At 37.7% G+C, this 18466-nt stretch overlaps 3 protein-coding genes across 3 annotated transcripts; all 3 read right to left on the bottom strand.

Moving 5' to 3' along the window:
* Positions 1 to 1050: 1050 nt before the first annotated feature.
* HOXD9 (homeobox D9) lies at positions 1051 to 2223 on the bottom strand. The gene is made up of 2 exons (XM_077829862.1): positions 1608 to 2223; positions 1051 to 1292 (listed from the first exon to the last, which is right to left on the bottom strand). Exons 1-2 carry the CDS (start codon positions 2221 to 2223, stop codon positions 1051 to 1053), a joined length of 858 nt encoding a protein of 285 aa, XP_077685988.1.
* A 3608-nt stretch (positions 2224 to 5831) lies between these two features.
* On the bottom strand, positions 5832 to 8273 carry HOXD10 (homeobox D10). Its single transcript, XM_077829860.1, has 2 exons — positions 7482 to 8273; positions 5832 to 6109 (listed from the first exon to the last, which is right to left on the bottom strand). Exons 1-2 carry the CDS (start codon positions 8221 to 8223, stop codon positions 5832 to 5834), a joined length of 1020 nt encoding a protein of 339 aa, XP_077685986.1. The 5' UTR covers positions 8224 to 8273.
* Positions 8274 to 15892: 7619 nt separating this feature from the next.
* Positions 15893 to 17301, bottom strand: HOXD11 (homeobox D11). The gene is made up of 2 exons (XM_077830108.1): positions 16695 to 17301; positions 15893 to 16128 (listed from the first exon to the last, which is right to left on the bottom strand). Exons 1-2 carry the CDS (start codon positions 17299 to 17301, stop codon positions 15893 to 15895), a joined length of 843 nt encoding a protein of 280 aa, XP_077686234.1.
* Between the last annotated feature and the right edge of the window lie 1165 nt (positions 17302 to 18466).

Raw genomic sequence — 18466 nt, 5'->3', positions numbered from 1 at the left:
TCAGGCTGAGTTAGTATCTGTGTTGAAGTAGTTTTCATTTGGAGCTACAGTGGGCAGCAATCTTCTTTCCAAAATTCCTGTGTACGAAATAACCGAGAGATCAGAGTCTCTACTGCCTTTTTAAAGCCTCGCGTTAACGATAAATTAACCAGTATTATACATAAAAATGCTTATTGGGGCATATACCAGACACTGAGAAAATAGTGCATTTGTTGTTTTCATATGATTGCGGCTAATTATGCGGTGCCAAAAGAAGAGGAACGCACACGGGTTGCGCATATAATTGCAGTGATTTCATTTGATCTAGTAGGAGTTTATTATGGAATAACTGACAATAATTACAACAGGTCTTTAGTTAGAAACATGTGATGGCTGATACAACATTTACTAATATTCAGAACTCCAGCTATCCAAGGCATCAGTAAATGTTAGGCCTATTGAAAACTGCTTCAGGTATGACACAATCGCCTAATAGTGCACTGAAGAAGAAGAAGAAGAAGAAGAAGAAGAAGAAGAAGAAGAAGAAGAAGAAGAATGTTCTCATTGCCTCACTCTGGCACCTAATGCAAAGGACAAAATTCAGGACTGAAAACAGAGGTTTTGGTAATAGATTATTTTAATGTCATGAACAACACAATACTGCTATTGATTTAAACAGGTGTACTTCAATATATATATTTATTATCATAATTATACTTATGTCCTTTACCTTTATTTTGGCAAAGTGACTATCTACACTACATAACATTTTAAGAAACACGTAAAACATTTAACACTAAGGTCCCAAAGCTAACGTTCACTCACAATATCATGAACCAAACAGTTTGGGGAAAGGGAGAGAGGGAAATGAAGCAACTTTCATAAACACATTGGCGAGCAAGACAGAATTCCCCCCCCCCCCAAAAAAAAACCTGACATAGATCACATTTCCCCTTCTACCTCAAAGATCAGATTGATATAAAGTTCTGCAAAAACGCATCTGGTGCTGGAGGGGGAACGATAATAATAATAATAATAAGAAGAAGAAGAATGCGTGTCTACCCCCGGGGGTTAGTCTCCTTTATTTCCTTTCTCCTTGTTCATCTTTTTCATTTTCATTCTTCTGTTCTGAAACCATATTTTGACCTGTCTCTCTGTGAGATTTAAAATCCTAGCTACTTCGTAACGGCGGTCCCGAGTCAGGTACATGTTAAAGAGGAATTCTTTTTCCAGTTCCAGAGTTTGGTACTTTGTATAGGGACAACGCTTTTTCCTCGTTGAACGAGCGTGGATCCAGTTTGCTGCCGGATTATCTGGAAAAAGGGAGGTATATAGGGAGAAGGGGGAGACGGGGGTGAGGGAAGAAAGGTCGTTAAATTTAACGAAGGATGGACTCTTCACAACTTTGTAGGAATTATCATAAAAGCCTTAATACCCCAGTCTGTTTACTGTACAAATCATGTCTTGATGGTAGGTGGTTATGTGGAGTCTTTTATGGGTGCTTGTTGCTGCTTGCGCTAGGGTAGGCGTCTAGACGTTTTTATAGGTTAGTAAAACTATCAGTTTTGCACATTGGAGCCTTACAGGTTTCGGCAATAAATCAAAGGGGCAATTTCTTTTTTACTTACTTGGGTCAAGTTGCTGTTGCTTCTCTTCCTTCAGATCGCTGCTCGGGCTGGGGTTGTGGCTGCAGCCTGGAGGCTCCTTAGGGCTGCAAGTAGCCGTCTTCTCCCGGGTCTCCTGCAGGAAGGAATTGCACGTGTACTCGGGCACACTGATCCCTTGAGACTCTCGGGACGAGGAGCACTCAGTCCTTTTGGAGGTGGAGGAGGAGGAGGAGGAGGAGGAAGAGGAGGCAGCTGCTCCCGTTTCAGGCTTTATCCCGTAGTGGCGCCCGTTGGAGGAGCTGGAGCTGCTGCTGGGGAAGCCGGGGAAGGGCTCTATCCAGGAGCGCACGTATCTGCCAGTCTCGGCTGCCCCTAAGTGGGGCTGGTGCATGTAGGGATGGTAGATCCCTGTCATTGCCGCAGACGGCTGCGGATGGACCGTGGACCAAGAAGTGGAGAACACGGTGGATTTTGGTGCAAAGCTACAGGAAGAAAAATCTGAACTCTCTGCAACACCTGATGGCCTGGAGGACGCACTGTGACCTGCCTGGACGAATCTACTCCCGTAAACTTCTTCGCTTTCATGGCCTATGAGAGAATCGACATAATAGTTACTTATGGTGCCACTAGACGACATTTTTAGGTTCCCCTCTTAGTCATATAAAAGGTTACTCTGTTAACTGTGTATGATGCCCTCCCTGAGAACAATCGTAGTATTTTGCAGACTGCAACCCTCAACCATTGGTTGTGGAGCCCACGTGATCATATTTACCAATACTACTAGTAAATCAATCCGCTAAACTGGGGCTGCTGTGATTAAAAAAAAAATCGTCAACAACAATAACAACAACAGACAATTAAATCCAAACTGTAACTGTACGGCCCGGAAGGAGCCCACCGGGAGACAGCTGCGCCTGTGTCCCAGCAGGATCCCAAGCGGGCGTGGCCCGAGCCAGCAGCACAAGAATGAGACAGCCGGGAACTATTTCTTCACTTCCTTGGAGTGATTTCTGCCATTCATTTCTTAATCAGTGAGACGCAGGGTGTTTAAATAAACCCAGCAGCCCGGGCTTCCGAATTAAACTGAAATCTGCCGAGAGAACCCGCTGGGAAAGGGGAGATTCTTGCTTGTAAAATCAAACCACATCCCAGCGCTCCGAGTATACGACTGCTCATAAAACAGGAAAACGTTACAGTAAAAGCACATTGTGGTGACTTCCATATTTCAAAGCATGTGGCTGTATTCCTCCGTCTTTTAAATAAAGTTTCTATTTAAGGGACTTTTTAAAAAGAGAAAGAGAGAGAGAGAGAGATGCCCACTGTGTTGTTTTAAAACAGGTGGAAGACCTCCGTAATGATTTTATGCCTTTCCATAAAAATTTTATGAGGTGGATTTGATTATAGATTAATGTGTCCCTAATAAAACGGACTGATGGGACAGCAAAACCTGTGTCTCCCTGTACAACTGACTCGCTCCTGAACACATGCCCCTGTATTTGTTAAACTTCGGGGCTCGGATGTTTCAACATGGCAAACGTTATTGTATCATCAATTGTAGCCTCGTCACAATTTGGCTAATGAACTATCGGCAAACGTTATCCAACGAAATCTCTTACAAGTACATTACAACTATAAATAAAAGCACATTTGAAAACAATTCTACGTCAGCAGGAGAGACATTGCACTATTGATAGACAAGGTTTTCCTATTTAGAGTCTAATGCACAGCCCCTTCTACTACATTCCTACCAAGCATATGCAAAAGGCATCTGGCTGTTATTCCCCCACCTCCAAAAATAGTTGGAGATGGAGAATCCCCTTTATTTACTTCACATCCCTAGATGGGTTCTTCTGAACCTTGTGTGCTTCACCAACTAAAAGAATATTTGGTTAGTATTTAAAACTAAATTACCCATATTCTTCTGCACATTTCTGTTCCTTCAGACATACTGAAGATGGACGTATTTGAATCTGAAGAAAATGCACACAGTTAGTCCATAACCCACAACAGTACTCGTTGAGAATATAACATAACACCATACAGGAAAGCAATTCCTACGCACTGACAAATATAAGGAAGGGACTGAAATTCCTGTTTATTTAATGATTTATGGCTGTCTTCTTCCTTTGCATTTGCATGCTGAAATTTTATTTTCCGTGTACACAACTTGTTTCATGTTAAGATATTACACTTAATTATTAATAAATATAAACTGATTAATCAGGAAGATTTAAAATGAACATTTTTTTCATACATGTGAAAACTTGGTGTGTAGCCAGCTAATTGCATTTCCACCACTGAAACTTCTTTGGCGATGTATTGAGAACTTTTACGCGAAAGGAGAAGAAAGTAAATAGAGGTTCAAATATATTTCGTATTTAAACTGATGGAGAACCTTGGTTTTAGTATGGATATTTTGAAACCAGGATAAAAACATCATACGTGAATACTATCGGCGTCTTTAGCATCAAAATGTTTGTTCTCTGGCTTGAGGAAAATATAGTATGTTACTAATTGTTTCCAGCCCAGTATATCTAAACTATATACCCGAGACAAGGGAGGAAAATTTGATATCACCAATTGTAATATGAACTGTAATCGTGTCATTAAGGAAGAAAACATTTAAAATATCTCAGAGCTTATCTCTTGCTTTGGAAACTGCATGGGTAGAGAGGGGGTGTTTTTTTATCTGAATGCTGTTTTTCGAGAGTAGACAGTATCCACACGTTTCTTTCCAGGATTGTTAGAAGGTGAAAGTATGTTCAAGCATTTGGACTTCAATGTGGAGTCATGTTCATTTGCAAGCCATTTACAGTTCTGTTTAGCATTTCATTCCCTCCTCTTCCCTCCTCCCCCAGTTTGCAAGATAAAGTGGCTGTTAATAACATTTTCCAGCTATGTATCGTTAAGAGTCGTGAACTTTATTAGCTTCATATATGTTATAAAAATGGAATTGCGTGAAATAAAACGATCTTCCGAGCAAACAAAAATGGTGCAGAATAACAAAAGTAGGTCTGAATAGGTTGTCGTACTTTAGTGTGCACCGTTGTGAGCACATCTAGTAGAAAAAACCCGTCCTTGCCAGATATCTAAGAGAATTGTTTCTCTTCCACAATGCTCTTAAAGCTCTTGAGCTCACCAAGAGCTTCATGATGTTTTTCTGTACCCATATCTGTGGATTTTGTATGTCGCATTTTTAAAAGCAAACGAGGACAAGAAATCAAACTCTACACATTATAGGTACACAATGACTGTTATTTTTTAAATCAACACCCTAATGTCAAATAAAACGACACACAGATTGCTGACAGCTTGTACTAGAGATTTTTTTTATCACTTACCATTTATGAGTTGATTGAATGAGGATGTCCAGTTTATGCCATAATATTTTACTATCCCTTTTGCATTCACTTTTCAAACTGCGAACGATTACACAACATTTTACCAATTAATCATTTGCTTACAGTCACAATTATAAAATAATTAGGTTTATATAATTTCTCACCCCCCCCCAAATAAAACCACACACACAAAAGAGAAGAAACAAGAAAAGAAGCTACATCAATCCAACCAACTGCTGATAAGGCAGGATCAGGATACCAACCTGAATCTGCACTTTTAAACATTTTTTTAGAAAACCAAAGGAACCGCAGTAGTTTACAGACTTTATTGCATTATACATGCGAATAGAACATGCACAAGAAGAACATATTGCTGTTGTACGACTACTATACCACATATGCACCACAAGAAAATGTCTACAATGGAGAAGAATTAACTATTCCATTTTATGAAGGACAATTTCTAAGTTCATTTGATAGAATAGTTACATTTTAATGTGCTTTTTTCCCAAAAGTTTTTCCCCCTTAAAGTATTGAATGTATTCAAAATGTTATGGCCCGTATATTAGCCCCGACATAAATACCATTTTTTTAGAAAAAACATGAAAAAGTCACATTGTTTGGATGTTCGACAGTTCCAATAAGTTAAGACCAAATGATAATATTCAATCATAGTTACCCTGCATTACGATGAGAAAAAAATAAATTACACGTGCTAGGTTTTTATATATATATACTTATCATAGTAATACATATTCACTTGCAGCACTAAATGAATGACGAAAAGTCACATTCTATCAGAAAAAAATGAAAAATGAAGGGTTTTTTTTCAAAGTCTCTCCTGCATTTTGCAACTGGCGGTGCTGTACCCAGTTCTCACTGTTTCAACCCCCAGGTTTACGGTTTAAGAGAAGGTCAGATTAGCGGTCAGTTCTCGGATTCGGTTCTCCCTGCTCATCTTCTTAAGCTTCATTCTGCGGTTTTGAAACCAAATCTTGACCTGCCTGTCAGTGAGGTTCACGCTCTTACTGATCTCTAGGCGGCGCTCTCGAGTGAGATACATATTGAATAAGAACTCTTTTTCTAATTCCAGTGTTTGATGTTTAGTATAAGGACACCTCTTCTTTCTGCCACTCTTTGCAGTTAACCAATTGCTTGTTGGCGTATCAGACTTGATTTCCTCTATCAAAATCAAAGAAGAAGAAGAAGAAGAAGAAAAATCAAAAATACCTCAGGCTGGCAAAGTGTACCCTTGGCCATGAACCCTCATCTATAGTGTCTGGCAGATATGTTAAATGTTGGTATTAAACATTGCTCGTATGAGGTGTGTGCACTGGAACAGATGTTTAATTGTTGCCAGACTCAAGGTAAATAGTTCAGATAAAATGATTCACTACCGTTTGGAATTTTGGGGCTCTTTTTAACATTATATCCTAAGTTTTCAACTAGTACATAACATTTGAACACTATTTAACCTGCCATCAGTACAATGGTAAAATTTTAACGGATCTGGGTTGCACATGACAATACAAGTCTTATGAGACATTTAGTAAGAAAATCTCTCAGTTACAAAGTATTGATGCAATATATTTTCTACCAGATTCCTGTATATCATATGTTGAATTACACAAAGAGGTACAGAAGCAGATATGGGCATTTTTCTTAACTAAAAGGATAATTTTCAAATTAACACCTTATACCACGGATTTTTTAAATTTTCCTTTTAGAATTTTTCCATTAGAAAGAAAATTGTCCCGGATAAAGCTATACTTTAATTGTTAAATAAATGTTATACATAGAATTTCTATGCACATACTGGGATAAAAATTGTCCTAGAGGTTGCCAGGCACATTTTTATAAGAGGAAATCTCCCGGTTTTGATACTGCACCATACCCCGGTCGAAATTAAGGCTATTGTGCACTTTTAAAAGGAAAATATAATCAAATAATTATCTCATTCATCTTTTAAATACATTTCAAAATAATGTTGTACTTTTAAAGACAAAACCAAGGTTATCAAAAACACCACTGCAAAATAGTCCACTTTTCATCAAACAGATAGCGGGCTACTGTTTTCATTGTAGGTTTGTTTAAAACTTTATGCAGCTCTGTAGCACCCATTTCTCCTCTATTTTAATAGGATCATAATTAACTTTCAATGCAATCAAACCACAGTTAGACTGAGTGAAAATAGTTGACCAAAATATTACAAGATAAAAGGTGAATTGATCGTATTGTACATGCTCTAGAGCTATTTTGAGGTGTTTCATTGATTTTTGATACTGTAATTTATTACAAAGAATAAAATATATATTCTCCGCATGCACAGAGGGCTATCTGCATAGGAGGATATGTAAATATCAAAAAAGAATTTGCAATCTTTTGTGTAGCATTTTGCCCTTCTAAAAGCTTCAGAGACACAGCACCTGCAGCCCGATTCCTCCTTATCATTAAATGTTATGGCTGTAATGCTTGTTAGTATTTTACACCGTGTTTTACGATGCTGGCGTGTTCAAGTTATAGCACGTTACGGTTTAAACTTTATAATACCGACCTTTACTTTCCTTCTCCTGTACTTCTGGGCTGGACACAGAGCCTTCAGCCAGGCAGCTCCTTTCATCTTGCAAAGTGGACTTTGGCTCTGGACTTTCCACTTGAGAGACTTTAGCTGAGTTGTCTTGGTTGTTCGGATTTTCATTCATTTTCTTTTCCATCTGAAGTTGAGAAGATATCTGCGGTTTGGAGCTGCCGCGAGGGTTTAACTGTAACATTACAGTTGAACTCGTTTCAGGACTATTATTGTACTCTTGGGTTTTCCCAGTGGCGTAGGTCTGGCTTAGTCTAAAATATCCTGGGACAGGAACCTCGGGATTTTCAATGGGACATGATTCAGAGACCAACCTCTGGTAGGAAGGGACGTCTGAAGAAATTAGTTTTGTTCTCTTATCAGAATACATGCAGCAATTGCTTTCTTCCTTAATATTTGTAGCAAAGGAACAAGTGGGTGCCTGCTGTGTAACAGGTTGCTCTATTCGACAAGACCTATTCGGATCTGTCCAACTGTCTACTTGAGGTATATAAGGATGTACATTCATACCCATATTTTGGTGATTAACTTCTCTTTTAGCCAGAGACGGTAGAAGTCCACAGGTTTGCATTCCATAAGTTCCAATGTCTGTGCTAGGTGGCATATACATGCTGGCGCTGTTAGAATAAAAACTGTCACTTCTACAGGCACTGATCAAAGAATCTACTAAAAAGGTGTTAGCAGCAGGAGAGCTGTTTGGAAAGGACATTTTGGGGAGGAATTTGAAGAAGAGAGATTGTGTCCTTTGTAGGCTGACATCTCTAGGAAAACATTCCCTGTGTAATTGTGGATGCCTCTGCACAACCACATGACAACCAAGCCAATGAGATTTGAAAATGGCCTTGAGCCGCTACCTCCCCGCGAGTCACGTGCTCCGCGGGACGGTCCGGGCTGCGTCTGAAATGTGGTCAACAGCGACATCTAGAACGCCAGGGGGAAAGTGCCGTCCCCGCGCCCGAGCCCTGCGAAGCAGCCCTGGCGCACTGCGCTGATTTAAAACAAGGGGCTTTATTTCTCTGAGTTGTGTTTTATTACAAACAAGCTGAATCCGAATTCACCGAACTCCTGGCAGCTTACTGTCCCGTGGTCCAAGGAGATGGGGACAAACATGAAACAGATCCTTGAGGACAGAACGCCCCGGAAAATCACTGTAATGGACATAATGAAACCCCCATAGGTTGTGCAATTTTTTTTTTTTTTTTGGTACGAAAATAAGTGGTTTCTTCTGGCCGCATGGACGCTCATTACTTCAAGACCCTGTGCAGTTTCATGCAGAAGACAGTTATTTGCAAGCAATGTGCTCTCAGAGCAGCCGCCCCCAAAGCTCACTATATGAGAAAGGCTCTTTCTCCCCCTTTTCCTTAATGCTAGTAATACTAATTACCAAAAAAAAAAAAAAAAAAAAAAAAAAACCCTTAAAAGTTTTAGACAACTGGATGTGCTGAACCATGTGCGAAATCCGAAGGTGTCATTTGGTTATTATGCAAAGAAAAATATGTTTGCCTTTTATGGATTTTGTAAAAGCATTGGTTCCTGACAAGCGAAAGGTACAAAAGGTTGTGGAATTTATTAATACGTATTAAGAAGAATCAGGGCGATCAATAAAATTCTCATCTACATTCTTGGGCTACTTGGTAATTTTCTTGCTTCTGAAGCTTTTTAAAGAGTTATACCCTCTGTTGCCACACACGGGAAGATATTTTATTAACAAATCAATCGAGACTTTGTAAAGGATAAGATTAATAGTTAAGATTTAGCATAATGGCGTTCGCGTTATGAATTATTGAAAATTATACTATTGATTTTTTCCCCTCGCTACTAACCAAGAAGGTCAATTTTGTTTTAACACAAACCGTCAAATATTAAAAGCTATACTTTTATCATAACATGAGTGTAGAGTTACCCTAGACTCTTAAAATTGTTTTACAATGCTCTCGCTCTCTCTGCATATGCAAAATAAAACAAGATAAAAATAAAATAAAAAATTACTTGCCCTAGATACTGAAAGCACCATAAAGATCATTTCTTCTTCTGTAGCATTGCTCATTTAAAAACATATAGAAACTCAGGTTTATGACAACTGTTCAAGCCACTTCTTTTTTCCCAGAAGAATAAATGCCGCATGAATATTTTAAAAAATCACAGAAAGCAACAATAACTGCCTACATGGCAAATTAGACTTTTATTTTCCAACATTTTAAATGTGTTTTGTTGTTTCCCTCCTCACTTTGTAGCTATATTTACATCCAGAGCTATTACTTTTAAAATTGCGAGAGATCAGATTTGATCGCGCAACAATTCATTATATGTTTGCCTAGTTACAAACTCAAACAGTTCTCGTTTAAGAATAGTGCTGTCAAGGAATTTCATACAGATAACGTGAACTTGTGGATAAATTCCGTTTCAGGTTCAGCTAGCTATTTATTTGGGGCCTTTACATAATCAAAACACTGTTTTTAAAAAGTCCAGATATCTAAGAACAAACAACACATAAAAGGGAGTTTAAACTCTGTCTTTTGCACAAAAGCATACTTTGAAATGGCATATTCCAGCAAAGTGAATTTGAATTTTATACGAGTTCCTGGTATTTGAATGTTTTTCACTTTTCCGTACACTTTACATTGTTGGAAACAATAACCCTATTTAAAATCTCGCTGTGGCAATGAGACAGACCCCTTAAAACCTTATCGCAGCTGTTCAAATACAACATCATTGTCAGGTTAAGAGCCAGTGTCTTTTACAGCTTCAGTCTAAAGCTTCAGTGTTGCCAGAGAGTTTAAATATTACCTTCATAATATGAGCTGCTTTTAAGATTTTTCTGCACTCCCTAAGTCTTTGTATGCGTCCCTGCCTTTTTCATGTGTGTTTAATCGCCACCGAGCATTTAGCACAAAAAATGGGATTATGTGTATATTTAAGATCATTATCAGAGCCATTGCTAAGATTTGCCTGAGCTCAGGAACAAACTGCAGTAGGGTTCACGATGCTCACTGTTTGCGGACTGGGATTTCCCCCCTGCTTTCTAACAATTTCCTCTTTTGGAACAACAGCCCTGACAACCCACCGAGTTTAAAGAAACAAAATACTATTTTCCTTGACACAGTTTAAGACTTGACTGTTAAATCTAATCAGGAATTTTATGCCCATCAAATGGCCTTTCGGAATCTGTATTTACTCTTTAAGAAAAGAGTGTCCCAGAAATATTCCTACTGAAGTATTATCCCAGAGGTTTGCTGTGTATTTCGACCAATGGTAAAGTTAAAACAATAACCTAATCCTTAAATGCTCTGCGTTCCTGCGTCTGTTTTATTTAATGAGCTGACTCTGCTGCTGCTGATTATACATTATGTTTCCTTGATTTAAGTGAAAATATGATTATAACATGTCAGAATATGTAGTTCAAATTATTATTATTTAATACTGAGTTTAGGAATGTCGAATAGCTCAATTTGATCATAATAAATCATGGCTTTTTAAAATCGTACATGAAGTAGCCTAGCTGTTATTTGGACAAATGAACGTTAGGAAAGTTGGAGTTTGTTTGCCATAGAAGTTGAATAAACGTGCAGTAGTCTTTAGGGAAATGGTTACTTACACTCTGGGTATTTAATGTCACTATTTTTAAATCATATTAAGATGGAATAAAGTAATTAACATTAATAAATAAATCAATAGTGTGCAATAAATGAGATATTTTCAAGGGGGGTCCCTCAAAAGGGCCCATATATACTAGATTACTATTTGTAACAAAATATAGGTTGGCTTTATGCTTTTCAGTCTTAATAAATATTAGTAATAGAAATTCGAGGTTAAAAGACGTTGCTGTGAAGTTTAATTTTCATTCCCCTACCCAATGTTATTACAGGTTATCTGATTTTTTTCCCCAACTGTTCTAACGATTCTTACTTGCAATTTCCTATGTTGGTATCGGATTATTAGCGTAGGATGGGAGAACGGTTACGAAAAAGGAGAGATATTTTGCAGATGTATTAATCAGTGCAAAAGATATTGAGAGAAATAGCTAACTTTAAAATAGCCGGAAACCCAGGAAGTCTTTAGTAATATTGCTTTCGATTTGAGCAATCAATGTAGGGAGACGCTAAAAATGCAAACTATATACTGTATATCACGCCATTACATTGCTTTGCGATTGAAGAATATTTTTATTTAGCAAAAAAAAAAAAATAATAATAATTGGTTACAATAGCGTGACCTTTCTTTTTTAATAATGTAATTGTAACACTAGCCTGCTCTTCGTGAGTCACGTTTTTCTTGCTAGGATTGTCGGAACTTTTAAAAAATATACCGATGCCATTATGTATTTCAAGAGTATTATTGTTGATAAAACAATTGTAATTGCACATTAGCTTTTCCTGCAAAAGTGATATTGGTGTCTTGTGTGATCACACATAGGTGCATTCCCTGTATTACGAAGATATTCGCACATGGTTTAAACCTTAGCCTATTGTGCATCCATATTTCTTTGTACACGTAAGTACAAAACTCAGAGTGTGATCTGGATGTTATCAGCGTTTAGCGTTTAGATAGGCCAATGAATGCGCCCTAATCTTATTTATTTTGAAAGTACCTTTATCTATATATAAATTCCTGACAATTTGTTCTTTAACCAGAAATACTCTATTTGTTGTTCTGATAGGACCAACCAAAATAAATTGGGAAATCGCTGACAGTTTTTAAAAAAGTATACTCTCCCTTATCCATCCACAGAATCATCACATTTACATGATGATTCAAAAAAGAACAAAGCCACATTTTAATCTTCATCTAATTATTTAATTAACAACATATATGATTTCAATCACAAGTTTATATTCGTTAAGAATGGCCTTAGTATAAATGTGAAGGGCTAAAACATACAGAAGCCAAGAGATGGAGTGAAGAGGCAAGATCTCAAAAGAAGTACGTTAATTTTAAAACCAACCAACCTATCAACAAAAAGATTTTTCTGTATTTATTCCTCTGGAACTAAGTAACTAAATTAATGTTGGGGGAGATAGGATTTGCTCTGGATTCTGTTGATAAGCGTTACCTTTCTCTTCAAAGATTCCAATGATCTTAGATGGGACAATGTCATTTTATTACAGACGGCAAAGCTATTTCCAAGAAACTGTTAACAATGAACTTCTAAAAAACCTAGCAGACAAACTGTCAACTAATTCTTTCACGGGGATAGGGCTTGTTAAATAGAGAATATAGTTGAACAAGTAGATCATGCATTAGCTAGTTTTAGATGAATTTTGCAAACAAGCAGATAAAAACTAACTGATCTTTGGTGTTATTATTTACAAGTGCTTATTGGGGGAAAAAAGAAATATGTAAATTCACTGGAAATTTTCCAGGACATGTATCGTGTTATACTTAATTTTCAAACCTTTTAGTTACATTTTAATAGCTCTCTACAGCATTATAAGGAGAGAGATTTTATTTAACAATCCCTTGGGAAGGTGATGTTCCGATATTCAAAATATGTACTCTTCCTTTTTGTCATTTATACTAAACAGGCACATCCAGAATCAAAAGCCCGTCTTTTGGTTAAATTACATACACCTCTAAAATTATGTTATAGCTGTGTTTGCACTTTTTTAGGGACAGGCTTGCAATAATATTTTACAGATAAGCTTTGAAAAGGAGACACATATTTTGATATAACTTTTGTTCTTTGGGTGTTAAGATTGCACTAAAAAGAGTAAACAGATTTTCGCAATACTGAACGAATTCTGAATATCATTATATTTATCTTAAAATTATAGGATTTTTAAACCTCGTATGTATTATAAAAGATTACGACCAAAATTTTTCTTTTCAAGTGGCATATTCCTTGAGCATGTCACGGTTACGAGTTATTTGTTTAATAAATCTTTTTGATGCTTTATTTTCTCATTTCGAAAGCCCTGAAATCTTATCGTTACTTATATATTAGATTTTTTATTAGTAGTACAATTACTATTAAGAGGAAAATAGACTTGAACATCAGGACAATTGTAAGCATTACAGAACATGAGCGCGCCCTCCTGTGGAATTCAGAGGCTAAACACAAGTGAATTTATTTATCTTCTTTGGCTTTCCGTTCAACCTTGATGCTTTTAGGTGTATTCAACAATGGGGTTAATTTCTGTTTTTAAATAGACATTAAAATATAATATATTTGCAAAATTCGGCAATGATTATATCGGTATATTTAGTTTCTGGTGATCATCTTTGCGGTGCCTTAACATTTTAAAGGACCACGTACCCTTGGATAATTTATTAAATACACCATAGGGATCCGAAAATCAAATAACTTATTCTTGCACTATGGATTAAGACCTGGAAGAGATGTGCGATTTTTGTGATAATGTTAAATGATTTATTTTAATAATTTCCTATTGCTACATGTTTCTCCATTTGATAGAATGTTTCCTATTAAAATATATATTTGAAAATGAATTCTCTGGAAATATTGTTTTCCTCCGAAATACCTAGTTATTTTTTACATTCCACTGCTTTATATATAGTATGTTAGCTCGGCGCGGTTATAGAAAGAATGGCCTTTCCTGCATTTTCTGGACAGGAGATAAGTATTAAGAAAAATAGAAGACATTGTAACATAACTGACGGATTCCATTAGGGACCTGTCCGAACATAGCGTTATTGGAAAGTATTCATGACAGCTGGAATTTTCTTAGCGTTATGATGCATTTGCTAATAAGGCTAGCCATGCAGTAGTTAGTGTGTGTGGGGGTGTGTGGGTGCGTGTGTGGTGAGTGTATGTATGTGCGTGTGAGAGAAGGAGATCGGGAGACAGAGAGAAAGAGAGAGAGAGTGGGTGGTGGTTGAAAATAACAGAGGAACCTTAAGGCGCCTAATTATTCAGAAAGGTTAAAGGTGATGACCTTGACATTTTGGAAGTTCAAAGGCATACACTTATGTTTTTCTTGCTAAAGAGTTTAAAATTTTATTTTTTAGCTATGCCTCCTTACTATTTAATCAGATATTTTTTAGTTTTTCTGTCTTTTCCGGACTTATTTCCGTACTTTTGTGTTTACTGGGTGCAAGTGTAATGAGACCCACTTTTCTATTATTTTTTTATTCAAAAAAGACAGATTCTTTTCTCACTCCTTTCCTTTATTGCACTTTGCGGAAATCTCTTTTTCACCCACCAGAAGGTGTATAATATAACCCAATTAAGCTGTTTAGAACCTCCGCTTTTATGGTGTTGTCTAGACAGTTCAAGGTTTTGTAAACAGCTTCGCCAGGTCATACTACATGAAGTGAAGAGGGGACCTTCACCAAATTCTTTTACTTTCAAAATAAAGACAAAGACCAGTTATTTTATACTAAGTTGGGGAAACTGATTACATTCCTGTGATTAAATATAGGAAACTCAGAACGAATCGGTAAAAAAACACGGTGAAAATATTCACTTTTTTTTTTTTTGCTAAACTTTGTTTTAACTAGTTGCAATTGTTTACAGCTGCCTGTTGTTTGAAACATTCAGGGTTCCCGTTCTGACAATCCTTCCCCAGCTAGTAAACATCCATTTGAGCTTTGAATTCTTGTCTCAAACCTTAGACGCCCGAACAGCTATTAAGCGTTTTTCATAGCTCATAGTAATTGTGGTACCAGCAGAAGTGGTGGTCTTCAGACAGCCATGTTTGGGCTGCCTTAAACTGAGGGGAATAACAGTGAAGGTTTTATATAGAATAAGTTAGAGATTTAAACTAACGTTTATATCCCATTGAAAATAATTTGATTTAACTTCCTCCATTGTTACTAAATTGAATTTGGCTCTAGTCGAGTACACACTCTGATCTTTCAGAGATGGAAATCCATAAGTGAGCAGAAGATATAACCTTAACTTTACTAGAAACCATTTATTCACATGTAAAAGACAGTGGCCCATGCGTTTATATGACAATAGAAACACACACACACACACACACACACACACACACACACACACACACCATGTACATTTACCATCTTTTAAATAAATTGCATTCATTTAAGGGAGGAAAGGCTTATCGTAGATCAAAACCAAGAGGAAAAAAACCTCTTTTTTAAAAGCAAAATCTACCATACACACCGCCGATTCATTGGTGTCATCATGAAAAAGAAAAGAAAAAAAAACAAAAAACAAAAAACAAACACCTTGGGCGATAAACATTGGAGAATGGACTTTTGGATTTACCCTAGCTTCCCCTTATGAGGGACGCGTTCCGCCAAGCCCCCGATATCGCCAGTGGACATTGATTGTTTGGAGGCACCAGAGTTGAACAACAAAATGAAACTTTGCGTTCCGCAGGGTGAATGTGTCCTGTAAACCAATTTCCTGGTGTACTCTGATGGCAGGTTAGATAGGGATATTTTCTTTTCTTTCAAAACAAGGGGTTTCCAGTGAAATATTGAAGTCGATCTCTGTTCAGTTTCTTTTCTTTCATCCTTCGATTCTGGAACCAGATTTTAACTTGTCGATCAGTGAGGTTCAGCATTCTGGACAACTGCAGTCTTTTTTCTTTGTTTATGTACACGTTGAAGAAAAACTCACGTTCCAGTTCTCTTATCTGATATTTGGTGTACGGACATCGCTTTTTCCTTGATCGCTGGGGAACTGCTGAAATTCAAGACAAAATAAACTGATTTTATGCTGTTTCAATAAACACTTTCATATAACGATAGATAAGACACATTCACAATATCGCATTTACTAGAAAGCAGCATCCTAACAGTTAAGGAAATATTCTGAGAGATTTCTCTCTCTCCCGCCTCCCTTCTGGGTAACTTTGCAAAAGGTGGACATTTCCAACTTCCCCTTAAAACAGACCCTATCTAGCAGTACAGAAGGATGTTTAAGTTGGTTGGAAATATTCCAAGGTTCTCAAACTACTCCCCTAAACAAATGAAAATATTAGAATCTATAATTAAGGGTGCTTTGAATAATAGCTGTGAAATCTCTCTGCCCCCTCCCAAATCAACAATTTAATAACAATTAATATCCTCCTCCAAAAATACCTTAAGCCCACGTAAATTGGTTTCCTATCGTAAACACGCTTTACAACGGTAAAGGAAATCTTATAGGATATATAAACTCCTTTGGATGCTTATAAAATTGCACATAAAATGCGGCTTGACAAAGTGTTGGCCTTGTACGGTTGCCCCCAATTTACTACTGATACCTACCTGAACTGTTGCTCTTCTCTGCAACAGCCTCACCAGAAGGGGAACCGGCGCTGTTTTCTGTTGTCACTTTCTTCTCTTGGCTGGAAGGTGTTTTACTACAAGTGCTATTCTGAGGTTTCAAGTCGCTCTTGGCCGCTTCCCCCTCGTTCTCTGCTTGCTGTTGGTATGGAGGTCCATGGGCTGTCTCATAAAACTGGTCAAATCCTTGCGGGAGAATGCCGTTCCTTCCCACCGTGTTGTAGAAGTTGGAGGCAGCGGCGGAGGGTCCATGGTGGCTGCACACAGGATCCGTTTTGAATAACATTTCCGTCCTCCTGTTAGCAGGCTGCAGAAAGTCTCGATGCATAACCTCCTCAGCTGAGTAATAAGGAGCATAACTGCCCCTATACTGCCATTTGCTGCGCTCTAATCCGTATTCCCTGAATGCCACTTCTCGCACAGGTTGGACATGAGGTAAATTAGAAGAATAAGGAAAAGTCATTTGACAGGAAGACGATTGCGACAAAAAAGAGGGTTTCGTCGAGAAATCTGAAGGTGAAACGTAATAAGCGCACCCTGGTAGATACATATTGGATGCACTGTGGCTGCAATCGTCAAACTCAGTCATGTCTTCCTTTTTGCGATTGCAAGCAACCAGGAGACTTCAGTGCATTGAACAAGATCCATCTATTGCACAAGAGGGTTTGGACAGGATCAACTAAGAAAAAATCCCCACCGTGTGCTGACGTGCAATTCATCTTGATTGATTCTAGTGGTAATTATGTCACGTGACGCAATGTAGAAATGTCCTTATATCTATATCAGCCCTTCGGAAAGACTCCTAAGATCCTCCAAAGAGCCGCCCAGCACCGAGAGATGAGCAACGCATTTGTACAAATGTTACATTTTTATCTTTCTTTCTGCCACGGCAAGATGGGGTAAATAGAGAGAGAGGCTAATCACCTGAGAATGCACAGTCTGTGTAGCGACTCCTACGCACTGCTGGAAATCCAGCCCCTACCACTGAAGCAAAACGCACGCATACAGAACCCCTCCGATCCCCTCTTTCTAGGCATGTCTCTAAACATATTTGGGGAAATAGGCACAGATAATTCAACTGGGAAAGGTAATCCCTAGCTATTTGGGTGTGAGCTTCAAATCGGAGACCTCGACGCTGTAGTATGACAATTCAGGGTCGGAAATATTTGCTTGTTGCTACTTACACTGATGATTAGCTGATGATAGTAAATTTAGGAAAGCAAAGACCCTATTTACATACTCTAGCAGATTTGCTAACTCAGATCTAGAAATCCATAGTTCGCAAAAAATAACCTGTTTCAAAATTCAAACTATGAGACTCAGTAACCTTATTATTCCCTTCCCTAAGTACAAGCCCTGTGTGTTTGTCTGAGGGTGTGTGTGAGAGAGACTGAAAAGAGAAATATGCAAATAGCACGTTACAGTTAGCCTATTTTGTTAAAGGAAGTCTCTTTCGGGGTTCATTTGGAATTATGGAGAGATTATGATGCAACATCACATCTTTGGAGGAAAAGAAACCCAACAGTCACGATTTCCTTGGAAAGCAGAATATCAGACAAAGTGACTGGATACCATGAACTTTAACCAATGTTCATTTTCATTTCATAGTTGGGAGTTTTGGTTATTAACGCAGAGCCACATAATAAGCGTTAGCCTACCTTATTTTTTAAATATTATTATACCTAAAATGAGCACAAAAATGAGCCACGTAGTATGAAAACAAAATTAATTAATAAGCTTCAGAAATAACCCTG

Source organism: Eretmochelys imbricata, chromosome 11 (assembly GCF_965152235.1).
Source record: "Eretmochelys imbricata isolate rEreImb1 chromosome 11, rEreImb1.hap1, whole genome shotgun sequence".
NCBI lineage: Eukaryota > Metazoa > Chordata > Testudines > Cheloniidae > Eretmochelys > Eretmochelys imbricata.
This window is presented reverse-complemented; position numbering and strand designations above follow the sequence as displayed.

Bases quoted from the DNA above. Each gene is read 5' to 3' on its own strand.
- HOXD9 (XM_077829862.1), bottom strand. From the start codon at position 2,223: ATGTCGTCTAGTGGCACCATAAGTAACTATTATGTCGATTCTCTCATA. The intron at 1,293-1,607 runs GTAAGTAAAAAA...CCCTTTTTCCAG, and splicing joins GCAACAGCAACTTGACCCAA to ATAATCCGGCAGCAAACTGG.
- HOXD10 (XM_077829860.1), bottom strand. From the start codon at position 8,223: ATGTCCTTTCCAAACAGCTCTCCTGCTGCTAACACCTTTTTAGTAGAT. The intron at 6,110-7,481 runs GTCGGTATTATA...TGATTTTGATAG, and splicing joins ACAGGAGAAGGAAAGTAAAG to AGGAAATCAAGTCTGATACG.
- HOXD11 (XM_077830108.1), bottom strand. From the start codon at position 17,301: ATGACTGAGTTTGACGATTGCAGCCACAGTGCATCCAATATGTATCTA. The intron at 16,129-16,694 runs GTAGGTATCAGT...CTTGAATTTCAG, and splicing joins AGAGAAGAGCAACAGTTCAG to CAGTTCCCCAGCGATCAAGG.